We start from the raw sequence: 13,367 nt of genomic DNA on the forward strand, positions 1-13,367 counted from the left end.
TGCGTGAAATGCTCAAGCAAAAAAGTGAAAAGGAAATGGTAGATATAATCATTTACCCATTACTGATGTTGTATACGTGTGTACAGGTGTGGGCACGTGTGCCGTGGTGCACACGGAAGCCAGAGGGCAACTGTGGAGTAGGGTTTCTCCACCCACCTTTACGTGGGTGCCAGGCGAGCACAGTAGAGCTATCTTAGCAATTCCCAGAAGGCTTGGTTGAGAAATTTAACTTCTTAAAAACCCTTCAAAATCAATGGTGAGATTTCCTGTGCCCTCTTAGCAAGGGAAGTTTGGGTTTAGCTGTCTTCCTCTAAAAATAAAACTGATAACAAGTAATACCAGAATAAGAGACAATCTCTCTATAAAATTCCACAGTATACCATCAACAGCAACGCTGTATTTATAGAAAAGTAGATGCAAGTTTACCATAAACTTATGCTAACCTATCTGGCAATCCCAGTGGTAGCCATAAACACAAAGAATAATCCATTCACTGATAACCAATGGTGGAATTCCAACACTATACTGAGCCTATTATAAAAAGCCGAGACCAAAGGAGCATAATCGGGCCCACTGCTGTGAACAAAATTAAAACAGCAGGTCCCTTCTGCCTGTCCTGAACAGACTTATTATTTGTCTTATTTAAAAAAAAAAAAAAAGAAACAAACGATAAGAACCTGAACCTTTTTAGTGAAGCAGGAAACCCACGACACGTCTAGTTACACCACCACAGAATTTAATGTGGTTCCCAAATAGCAAGAAACAAAGCAATCACAAACATACTAACGACTTCCATCCAGCCTTGGTCTCCCAGAGCTTACTCCTCTTACACATAATATTAAGAGAGCAATTACTGAATGCTCTCCGGGTTCTATACCGACTCAGACTACAAGGAACGAAAGGGTTTCTGGCTGGGGAACTCACACATGTACAGGAGTCACTGTAACTAAGGGTAAACTAAGTTCACAAAGAAAGACACCAGCTGTCACAGGAGCGCAAAGACAGTGGTTTACTTCCATATGGGGTTACTGAGAAAACCCTGGAGAAGGTAGCATTGGATTTGGGGCTTAATTGATGGACATATTTGGTATCAGTCAAGTTTGGAACCTACTTAAGGGATTATTTCAACTAGAAGGAAGAGGAAAACAAGCAGAGTGGACCAGTCCAAAGGGACACCAGGGAACACCAACGTACACAAGCCACACACCCACAGTGTCAGGCAACAAAAGCCTGGCACTCACACCAGCTGTGCAGCCTTGGGAAAAGTTACTTAACCTAGTTTGCAGTTGGCTAATTTGTAAAATTCAAATATCATCATGCCTTGGCCAGCATTTGTCCCACAACAGGTTATAGTGAGAATTAGAGGGGAAAAAACATGCAAAAATCACCGGGAACATAGTACATATTCAGGAAATTGTTTGGAGGCATGGTAACCCAGCCTGGCCTGAAACTCCTGATCCACCTGCCTTAGCCCCCCAAATACTACAATCACAGACCATACCACCCTCTCTAGGCAACTTTTTAAAAAAGTTTTTACATGTATGAGTGTTTTACCTGTATGTATGTCAGTGTAGCACCCATGTGCCTGGTGCCCTTAGAGGCCAGGAAACGGCATTGGATTCCCAGGCGCTAAAGTTAGACCGTTGTAAGCCGCACATGGGGCTTGGCGTTGAGCCTTGATGCTCCGGAGAAAACAGCCGACACTCTCAACCACTAAACCATCTCTCTCTCCAGCAATAGTAATTTTTTTTTTTTACAAAACTAAAAATATATTACTCTAAACACTGTTAAGCATACTGCGTAAGACAAATTGACAGGTGTTCGGTTACACATGAAATCTGCCTGGAAATAAATAATCCTTACAAGGAAAAGAGAAACTGAAAGACGAGTAACTAAATGATACAAGGATGAACCTCGGATGAGCTGTATGGGACGAAGGTGTCTGATTATACACACTCAGAAAATAGTGCAGATGATGTTAGTAATAATAATGAGTAAATTGATCTACTGCAGACCAACACTCCCAAACAACCTTTTGCTTCTGTGACAACCTGTGGTCCGCCCAAGCCATCCCAATGTGTCAGGAAACGTTCAATCACAAGTTCTCCACAAGGTTCTGGCGCTCTGAAAAGCCTCTTGGTTAGCTGATGCTCCCCTTCAAATGAGACGCAGCTCTGAGAGCAAATGCCAGCCAGCTCTTCCTTTCAGACGGCTCTTCTCTGCTGAATCAACGTCCAAAGACAGAAAAACATCTTTGGTTCAGCACCGAATCACAGGTGATCTTTGCCAATAACATCATTTTAAGAGAGACCTTCTGTGTGGCCCATACTGGGACAGGCACTTCTATCTCACGTGAGTAGATCCCCATGTTTCAGACTACAACAGAACTCTAACACAAGCTCCTCAGTGTTTAGGGCACAGTCAGTGCAGTGGGAGAGCAGACGAGAAAACTGAACCTGCATAAACTCACTGCCAAGAGAGGAAAAGAACAGCCTCCGTCCCAGCGCAGAGACGACATAGCCTGCTTAGTTAATGAGTCCACACTGTTTGTTTCATTTGCTTCTAAACCGTCAACTACCTAATGAACGCTGCTCTTACGCAATGAACTAAACATTATCTGTGAAAACAACTGAATATCTTCTAATTGATAACTTAAAGTCCATCACACACACACACACCAGAAAACTGCAGCTATCGTAGGGTGAGGGGTCTCTGATGCCTATATCCAAAAAGGGTAGACAAGGAGAACTATGGGAATCAGTGGAGCAAAACTTCAAAGTATACTGATTATATTATTGCTATTTACTGTTTTATGGACCACACCCAGTTTTTACTTTTTTAAAGAGTATTTTTGTCCATGTTCCCACTTAAAGGCATATATAATTTTTTTTTTGAGAAAAAGGCAGTAAAAGACACTAAAGATGGCAAAATTTAAATTTTGTAAACTTTTGTGGGGAACAGTCTCATACTGTGTTTTCCCTTAATAACAAAACCTACAACCAGCACAGAAATTAACCCACACTGTGTGATTACCCCTGTCCTGGCCCACCTACTGGCTGGTGGACACTCCAACTGCTCTCTGTGTGATTACCCCTGTGAGGGTCGATGTGGACAGTTAACCTGACTCAAGGCAGAGTCACCTGGAAAAGGAGGGGTCTCTAGCCTAGGCTGGCCTGTGGGCATATCTGTGAGAGGTTTATTAACTGTGTTAACTGAGGCAGGGAGCCCCATCCTGAATGTGGAAGACACCATTCCTTAGGAAGGTGGTCCTGAACTGTGTACACATGGAGAACTGTGCACTACCATGCAGGCACGTGACCATTCTGCACTATTATTATACACTACCATGCAGGCACGTGACCATTCTGCACTATTATACACTACCATGCAGGCACGTGACCATTCTGCACTATTATTATACACTAGCATGCAGGCACGTGACCATTCTGCACTATTATACACTAGCATGCAGGCACGTGACCATTCTGCACTATTATACACTACCATGCAGGCACGTGGCCATTCTGCACTATTATACACTACCATGCAGGCATGAGGTCATTCTGCACTACTTCTTGGGGATAAATGCAATGGGGTCAGCTGTCTGAAGCCCTGCACTGTCTTTCGTGCACTGACAGAGCCTAACTCGGAACTGTGAGCCAGGCTACACCTCGTCTCTCGAGCTGATTCTCAGGGCATTTCATCACAGCAACAAAAACAAAACTGTGACACTGCCTTCAGAGGACAACACACTGGGCAACCTGCAGATGTGAAAGAGATAACCCTGCTGCCAAGTGTGATGATGGAGGCCTGGCATCCCGGCATGTGGGATGCTGAAGCAGTAGAATCACTTCAGGTTCAACCACAGCCTGGGCCTCAGAGTAAGATCAAACACAGAAACTAAGATTAGCACGTTCGGTGTGATAAGAACACATCGTCAGAGTTTCTATACAGGTCATGTGATGGCAGGACTAGCCTGGAAACTCACGTTTCTTCTTACTATCAAGGCAAACTTACTATGCATGGCCTTACAATCTCTTATTAGAGTCTTCAAAGATTTACTGGATTGGTTCATTAATTAAATGCAGAATGCAAGACAGTCCACGGCTTTATCAAATTTAGCAATTTCAATAGTTACTGGAAAATAAAATAAAGGTTCAAATGGCATCACAAACATCAGCCATGGACCACTTCCTCGGAACACTGGCACAGAAAATCTAGATCTAAGTCTTAATTTTCAGGTGAATTATTACTAAAAAGTCTTTGCTAATCCTGGAGAAACAAGTCCGGGGCCTTTACTTCCTCCTCTAGTTCTACCTAGGATGTCGCATGAAAACAATACAAATACAATCCTTATGTCAGAACAAACTGAAGAAAACAATTACCCTCTATACAGTTTTCTGAGATCGGAATGAGATGATAACGTATGTCATGGACTTTATAAATGCACAGCTAGCATATTACATGCACGTGACAATTATTACTATTTTTATAAGATGGAGCCTACCTTTTTCCCCCGTTTTATTTCTGAGATGGGGTCTCACTACATAAACAAAGCTGGCCTAAAATTCACAATCCTCCTGCTTCAGTCTTCCGGGTGCTGGGAATACGGGCATGCACCTCTGTACCCACAGGAATGCACCCTTTGACACAGTTTTAAGTCTCCATGTTTACCATACAAGGTACATGCAGCATAATTCAGCCCCTGAGTCACTTGGAAGGACAAGAAAACACCTCAGACTATTTGAATGTCATCAAAAGACAACTAACTGGTTTAATAGACTACACACGAAACAAACCTACAATAACTACAACAACAAACCTACAATAACTGAAGATGTCACAGATATGCAAACATGAGAAAAATGTTGCACAATAGGACTTTGTCACCATGAAGAAAAATGGATGCAACTGTAGGTATCTTTATTAACTGAACTAAGTCAGTTTCAGAAAAAGATGTTTTTCTTTGTGTAGTTTCTAGACATTGCATATATGTATACACACACACAAACACCCACAATCATTATGTATGACAGGAGTAGAGTCAAACTGTGTATCAGGCTGCAACTATGAACACGTCTTCAAACTCAGCTTGATATTAAAAAAGTTTTAATATTCATATATGTATATAGTATGTTCTGATCAAATCCACCTCCATCACCTCCCTCCAATTTCACTGTTATCCCCTAACAATTCTGTGTGCTTTTACTGTTTAGATTTTATGTTCACTAAATCCATTTATTGCCACATGTATGTGCACAGGTATCTACTGGTGTGTCAGTAGCCCCTCAGAGCCAGAATCCCTCAAGAGAACTGACATCCTGCCACAGCAGGTATCCTCAGAGAGGGGTGGGACTTCCTGATCCCCCCTTCATCCTCGCTGGGATTTTGGCGGGCTTGATCCTGTACAGGTCTTCTGCATGCAGTCCCAGCCCGTGAGAGTTCACATGCTATTTTCCTGCAGGCGTCTACTAGCTCTGCCGCTTAAAATCTTTATTCCCGCCCTTCTGTGATGGTTCCTGAGTCTCGCGAGGAAGCCATGTGACACAGACATTTAGAGCTGAGTGCTCCGCCTCTTTATTCTCCGGGTACCAGCCAGGGCAGGTTTCTGTATTAATCACCATCTACTATAAAATGAAGCGTCTTCGATGAGGGTTGAAAGATGAATGAATTAATCTTACAGGTTTAATATGATGTCCATTTGGCAGAGTAATAGTCCTAGGTTCTCTCCTTGGGTCTATGACCTACCCAGTCACATAGGACAGTACCGGGCATACACTCCATCTTTTGGAGTGCGCTTTAATCTCCAGGCAAAAAAAAGTGATTTGTTACTTCAGTGACATCTGTGCCTCCACTATACAGGTGGGCATCTTGTATTAGGCCGGCATTATTGCAGCTCACAAGATTCACAGCTGGGTGAGACTGCAAGTAACCTTTCTCCCCTGGTAGCTGGCATGTGTTGAACCTTGTAGCTCCATGAAAGCTAACCAGTCGAGAAGAAGCTTTTAGGTCTGTACCTGCTTGATCTCTTCATGTCCTATGTCTCAAGCTTGTGATGTCTTCAGCTCTAAGTTCTGAAGAGTAACCAAGAGCAATGGAAGAGCTTGTAATGCTGGGGACCTATGGACCTCATGATCAACAACTCAAAGAGTTACCTAAACCCGGCACTCGGCTTTATCTGTTATCGTAATGTCTGGGGGAGGCACTGTCCCCATTATTAACCTTAATCACTATCTGTGCCATAGCTAATCACTTACAGCATCTTGTGGCCACATGTATTTAAAGGAGAGAACTGTAACAGATAAAACCAAGAATTACCTTAAGACGTAAGGAGTTCCACGTCATGTGTCTACTGACATACAAAAAAATCTTTCAAGTCTTCAAAACCTATGAGCAAGCCTGGGCTTCAATGAAGCCCTGAATGGAAATCTAAGTTCGTTTAGTGTGAGACACATAATTCTTGAGAATTTTTCCTTTAACTCAGTTTTGGTGGAAGACAGTACCACAAAACATCTTTCAAAGGACCTGTTTGTTACTCACCATGCAGGAGGTACTAAAGAATGCCGTCAGCATCATGAAGAATTTAACTGCTAATAGTCTGCAATTTTGCTCTACAAGTTTTCTACAGTACTAAGACCCAGAAACTGTTTTTAATATGAAAAACACAAAAACTGGAAAAGGAATTTCATAAAAATGAGTCTCCACACAATTCTCCAAACATCAGAAACATTCTTAAAGATAAACCACTCAAGTTACTACCACTGAGAAAAATCCTCTGTGACTATCCTTTAAAAATAAGTGCTGGTCCGCAGGGTGGATCAAAACAGTTTAACTCCAGTTCCAAGAGATCCAACATCCTCATCTGGCTTCCATGACACTGCACACATGTGATTCAGAGATATACATGGAGATAAAACACCTACATTTAAAAAACACACACTAAAGAATCTTTTTTTTTTTTAAAAAAAAAAAAAAAAAGGTGCCGGGCCTTTAATCCAGCACTGAGGAGGTAGCGGCAGGTGGATCTCTGTGACTTGGAGGCCAGCCTGGTCTACTGAGTTTCAGGTTAGCTCGGGCTACTTAATGAGACTCCCATCTCCAAAAAAACAAAAACAAACAGAAAAAGGCATCCTACTTTGTCAAAAATTACAAACTCTTGAAGACAATCAAAAGGGAATAAAGGTGAAAATAGAAAATACAATCAATCTTTCTAAGTTAAGACGAACAAAGAACGTCTTTGTGTTAAAGAATGTTAAACCAAACCCTACAAGCACAAAAAAACCTGACGGGTTTTGTAAAATCTTCCTTTATCTTAGCAGGGGCAGCTGGAACACTACTGGTGCTTCCGCATTCTCAAACATCCACGTGGTAATAGAGAGATCACACACCGACTCAAAGTTCAAGCCTGAACTGGCTGAAGACTTCTTCCCAGCTCACCTCCAGACAGTGACAAGGCAAGGACCACGTATGTGTCACAGGTTCACATCCGCGCTGCTGCCAGCCATCGACAGCTCTTCTGATAGCATTTTCATGACATGGGATGACAGCGAGTGCTCTCTAAAATGAAATGTAACACTCTGCAGTCTACAGGAACACACTTGATTTAGAAGACCGGTACACTTGTCTCATATGGGAAGCCTTTCCATCCTCACCTACTTCCCTTTGTTTACCTTTCTAAATGTATTACCCTTAACATTTCTGACAACACAATCGTACAAGAATTTGCCGAGCAGGCGTTGCATTCTCTTAGATTGTTCTTCCTTCCAGTCTAATATGGTACCTGGCACAAGAAACACCCCGTTTCCTTATAAGCTGTCCCCCTGGAGTGTGACAATCTTCCATACTTTGAGTAACACCTACTACGTGTTGCCAGGTAGTAGAGATAAATGTCACAACAGAAGCCAGGCTAATAGTACACACCTATAATCTCAGAAGCATGTGGGAGGTGAGACATCTTGCCTTCCATGAGACCCTAGTTCACACAGAAGGAAAAAGAAAACAGCAGAAGACACTCAGACCTTGTCCTTATGAAATGTCTTAGCCCAACAAATGGGCTACAAATATCAGAAACAAGTAGATGACGGTATTCCTACAGTACAATGGGTATTATAAAAGAAAAGCAGCGGTGGCATGGAATATATAAAGGTCTGATCTACTGCCAAGCATGCTGGCCCACACCTGTAATCTCAGTACTTGGGAGACGGAGGCGAGGGAATCAGGAGTTCAAAGACAGCCTGGGCCTCAAAGCAAGCTTGACACCACCTTACACAACACGAAACCCTGTCTGAAGGAGACCTGATCTACTACAGCAGATTAAGAATAGCTTCCCGGAGGAAGTTATGACTACACTGAAGATAATTTGGCAAGGAGGGAGGAAAAATGATTACCAACACGGAACAGAATACTTCTACTTCCTTGGAATAGAAGGAAACATGGTATGTTAAAGGCACTGAAAGAAAGCCAGCCAATGTAATTCATGAGAATGATAGTTCCAAGCGCACCAGACCAGGGAGGAGGTGACCAGTTGTTGGGGGGCAGACAATGGCTGAGACTACAAGAGTTCTTGTGATATTTTGTTTGTGCTCTAACATACAAAGCCTACCTGAAGACCAGAGGGCAGAGCTAGCCACTACTTAACCATACAAGTCTGGAGGTCTGTCCAGACAGAAAGTGATATGGCTGGGTAGAGAGAGGAATATAAGGCAGGAGGAGACAGGAGCTTGGTCCTTTTTTCAGCTGAGGAGTTAGCAGGGTAAGAGTTGGCTGTGGCTTGCTCCTTTGTCTCTCTGATCTTTCAGCATTTACCCCGATATCTGGCTCCGGGTTTTTATTATTAAGACCAATTAGAACTTATGCAACAAGTTTTAGTAAAGTCAAGAGAAAAGACGATGTATTTAAGAAATACTTAAAAATAAGTCAGTATGACACCTAAGCCATGGCTCATTTAGCAGAGCTTTAAAAATGACAAATCTTGAGATTTTTCTCAGTTGTAAGACCAAACAGCCATGCTGAGATTCTGAGCTTTGTTGTTCCCATGTAGACATCGATTGCAACAAGTTTCCCTAACAGCAGTTAAGTAGTAAGTTCAATTTTAGGACATGTGCCAAAAAGGTATGACCAAGATTACAGCAAAATCAAGGATGTATTTAAAAAATAATTATATATTATAGGTCCTACCTCCCAACTGCCAGATAAAACTTCTAGCATTTGCAAGGTACATATTTATAATATCACATTATATAATTCATTTTCTCTCCTTTGTACTTCTGTAAAAATATGATTTCAAGACTTATGGGGAAGGGGAAGAGAAAATTTATGTCATGAGTCAAGTAACTCCAAACATAAATTTACAGAGTAACATTCTGTGTCAGGAACATCACAGTATACCTGAGAACATCAGGGGGGAAAGGCAGTCACTGTATCTCTAAGATGCTACAATATCAGAAAACAATATTGCTTCCTGACAGACAGTGTGGAAACACTGGTAACATAAGGCATCAGCGCTGGGCTGGGGGTACAGCTCGGTGGCAGGGTACTTAGCTAGCAGGCGCAAGCGAAGGGTTCATTCCCCAGGGACAAACATGATAAAAAAGGAAAGGTTATCAATGTTTAAGCTACAAAAAGGGACAACTTCTACACAGATGACTGAACAGGAAATAGTGTCATATACACACTCTGGTCTCTCACTTGAGGGTATAAACAGGAATTTCAATACATCATCTTTGTTTTATAGAACCAGTATAAATAAGAATCTATTCATGCTCATAGTAAGCCTGAGGATGACAAGAAGCTTACACTGACCATCATAAACAGACCACACTGACCATCATAAACAGACCAAGTCCAAAATACCTGCTATCAGAAATTTATATTTAGCTCCCCTATTTCCATGGACCAGAAAATTTATACAAATGACTAATAAATAATTTCTAGCGTTTTGCTTTAATAAACTAGTTCTCCATCACAGACCTTCACCTAACATGCATAGGCCTAGACCTACCTTAAGATAATATATTATCAATTTCTAAATCCTGTCTCGAAAAATACAAAACAAAAAAATCAATTTCTTTTTCTTGTTTGCTTGTTATTTATGTTCCCATGAAAAAAATATATTTCTCACAGGGGAGTGGTGGCACACACCTTTAATGCCAGCACTCGGGAGACAAAAGCAAGCAGATCTCTCTGAGTTTGAGGCCAGCCTGGTCTACAAAATGAGTTCCAGGGCAGCCAGGGCTACCCAGAGAAACTCTGTATTGAAAAACCAAAAAACAAAACAGATATAAAAACAAAACAAACAAACAAAAAGCCTTGGTTTTAAGTGGTGCAGGGTAAATATATTTTTCCTTGAACATTACCAGAACCCTAAAATGCCTATAGTTTTACAATGTATCTGACATGTTATGCTAAGACACAATAATTAACACTGTGGCTTCATATATAAGAATCCTGCCAGGTGGTGGTGGCGCACACCTTTAATCCCAGCTCTCAGGAGACAGAGACAGGCGGATCTCTGTGAATTTGAGGCTAGCCTGGTCTACAGAGTGAATTCCAGAACAGACTCCAAAGCTAGAGAGAAACCCTGACTCGAAAAACCAAAAGAAGAAAAAGAAAAAATCCTAGTAACAGGAACAGGAATGAAAATCTTAGTCAAACCCAAGGTTAGCCCAGTGTTAAATGTAAAAAATAAAATAAGGGACCAAAACCTTCAAATTAAAGAACTGCAATTAGTAAAATCTAGAACTGCCTGTCTCATGAATGTCTCTGCTGCCCATGAACTGTTAGTAAAAAACGCCACATGTGTAATAATGAGGTGATACATCTAATTACCAACAGAAACCAGGTTCTGAAACTGTCAATCAAAACTGAGCGGGGAAGAACCTGGTGAGTATCTAATACACCTTATTTTACAGATGAAAACAGTAAGGGCTGGAAGAGACGTGCAATGAGGTCAAAGATCTGACTTCTAGAAGACAGAATCCAAACACTTCTAACAAGACAGAACCCAGGCCCAGTTTCCTAAATGGCACTCTTTCCATAAATGTCAAAAAAAAAAAAACCAAAATCCTCTTACTTTTCCTTTAAATCCTGTGGTGGTCTGAATGAGCATGGCCCCCAAAGGCACAAATATTCAAATGCTCGGTCCCAGTTGGGAAGGGGTAAGAGATGTGGCTTTAGTGGAGGAGGTGTGTCACTGGGGGCAGGCTCTCAAAAGCCCCTACCATCCTAGTCAGGCACTCTGTCTAAATGCCTGTCTGTCTCTCTCTCTGCCTTGATGCAAGCTCTCAGCTTGCCTGCCTGCTACCACACTCCCCACCATAATGGTCACAGACTCACCCTCTGAAACAGTAAGAGAGCACCCAACAAACTCTTCTGTAAGTTGCCTTGGTTGTGGTGTTTGTCACAGGAATAGAAAAGTAACTACGACAAATCTACACATGGATTAAAAGATACATTCCTGGATACATCTCAATTCCTAACAGTGTAACCAAAAAATTACAAAGACAATCAAATACATGTTCTAAACATTTATCATTATATATTTAACACACATATGTGTGCATATCATGAACATATACCACAAGAGATCATCTAGACTCATAAATAAATATAGCATATTAGACAAAGGGCTATTTTTATAGTTAAGAAAATTAATTTTAAAAATATCAGTCTTGAGAGAACATGCTGCTCTAAAGGTGTGAACAGAGGGAGGGAAATAAATTCAGCTTTGTCTCAAGGATGTCAAAATTCAGGGACCTGCAACTGTTATCTACAGGAACCTAGGGTTTTCTGCCTTTTAGCTTCTTTTAGCTTCGATGTTACTGTGTCACCTCCTCAACCCAAACCACCTGGCTGGAGCTCCCCAGAGCCTCAGGGACCTGTAGGGATCCAACCCCAGCCAAATGCATCATTCTTTTTAATCTCTAGACAATGTTTACAGGACGAGAAAGGTTTCATTTAACTTCCCTCTTAGCAACGGAAAAATACCCTTCTCTTAAGAAAGGTTTCTTAAAAACTGTATATCAACACAAATCCTTGGGATTTACTGGCTCTCTGGAACCAAAATTCTGAAGAGTCAGCCAGATGCTAACCAAAAAGGGGGAAGTCACTTATGTCTCAGCTCCTGTAGACAAGAATGTTCTGGGGGGGAAAAAAATCTGTCCGAGGATAGCAATCTTGGTATTCTTTGCTTTAAATCCTCCTTCCCAACCAGTTTCCACGAAAGAAGACTCAAATGTTGCACTGCACGGTCTCCCCCCCCCCCCCTTATCTACCAGACAAGGCCCACTAACACATCTAAATATTTTTATTTCTTTAACAAAGCCTTGACTCTCTTTTCTATGTCGCCAGGGCTACTTCTGATTTTTAAGAATTCTTCTTGGGCTATCATAAACTTGGAAAGAAAAATGAAAACTGGTCCAACATCACTCTTAGCATGTGGCTACAAGCATGGGCACAGCCTCAATTCCCTGTCCTCTAGGCTGGAGATGGGGACACTGTAACCACACCAGCAAGGACATTTTAATTGCCTTTTTAAGATTGCCCTGCGTTTTTTTTCCATACAAAGCCAGGGTATGGTTTCTGCATTTCATTACAGAGAAATCCCCATTAGGGGGCGGCGCCCTGGAGTTGGTATCAGAGGGACAGCGGTGAACAGGGCTCGTCCTGGAGTCTGGCTCCTTCACTCTCGTTCCCTAGACGCCCCAAACCGCTACCTGTTGGCAGTGCTGGTAGTGCTGCTCCCATTGCTGTGTTTCTGTGCCCGGCTCAACCTCCGTGGGGGCTTTGAATGCTGTAGCCGGGGGCTCGGCATGGAGGGGAACGATGAGGCGTAACCATGTTCACACTCTAAAAACAGCAAGGAGAGAAAGGTGTAAGAAGAATACAGACAGCCAAATCCATGGATCTAAAATTCAAGGTCCTGTAACAACACCTTTTTGTTTTTTTGAAAGTTAAAAAAAAAAAGTAAAATGTTTCTACTCTTTCTGATTAGAAGATAAAATCCCAGTGTTTAGCCAATGTCTGTACATTCCTTTAATCCCAGGAGGCCCAGACAAGAAGATCCTGAGTCCCAAGGCTGGCCTGAGTTAAGACAAGACCCTACCCTAAGGAACAAATTCATTGTCTGGACGTCAATCTGGAAGCACAGGCAGACCAACCCGCTGCCAAGAGATACCAATACAGCTTCTAAAACAAATTCCCTCCTCCTCTCTAAAACCTTTCCATCCAAGAATTCCTTTAAAAAGGTGGGATCTCATTTTTTATGTGTATATAAGCGTGCAGGAGTCTATGTATGTGTACCATATGTACGCATGTTCTCTGGAAGCCCGCAGAAACGGGACATCTGGAACTGAAGCCACAGGCCATTG

General features: G+C 42.0%; 1 protein-coding gene across 5 annotated transcripts in view; it reads right to left on the reverse strand.

The window, feature by feature from the left end:
- Window positions 1-13,367, reverse strand: part of Mxi1 (MAX interactor 1, dimerization protein) — a 60,524-nt gene that overhangs the window by 27,338 nt on the left and 19,819 nt on the right. For all 5 annotated transcript variants that reach the window (XM_050148253.1, XM_050148244.1, XM_050148260.1 and 2 more), the window contains exon 2: window positions 12,714-12,846. In XM_050148253.1, coding sequence (XP_050004210.1) covers window positions 12,714-12,846 — 133 coding nt within the window. The remainder of the gene's footprint in view (window positions 1-12,713; window positions 12,847-13,367) is intronic.

The sequence above is a fragment of the Alexandromys fortis genome, unplaced genomic scaffold (genome assembly GCF_014885135.2).
Source record: "Alexandromys fortis isolate MF-2015 unplaced genomic scaffold, M_Fortis_MF-2015_v1.1 scaffold_16, whole genome shotgun sequence".
In the NCBI taxonomy this organism is placed as follows: domain Eukaryota; kingdom Metazoa; phylum Chordata; class Mammalia; order Rodentia; family Cricetidae; genus Alexandromys; species Alexandromys fortis.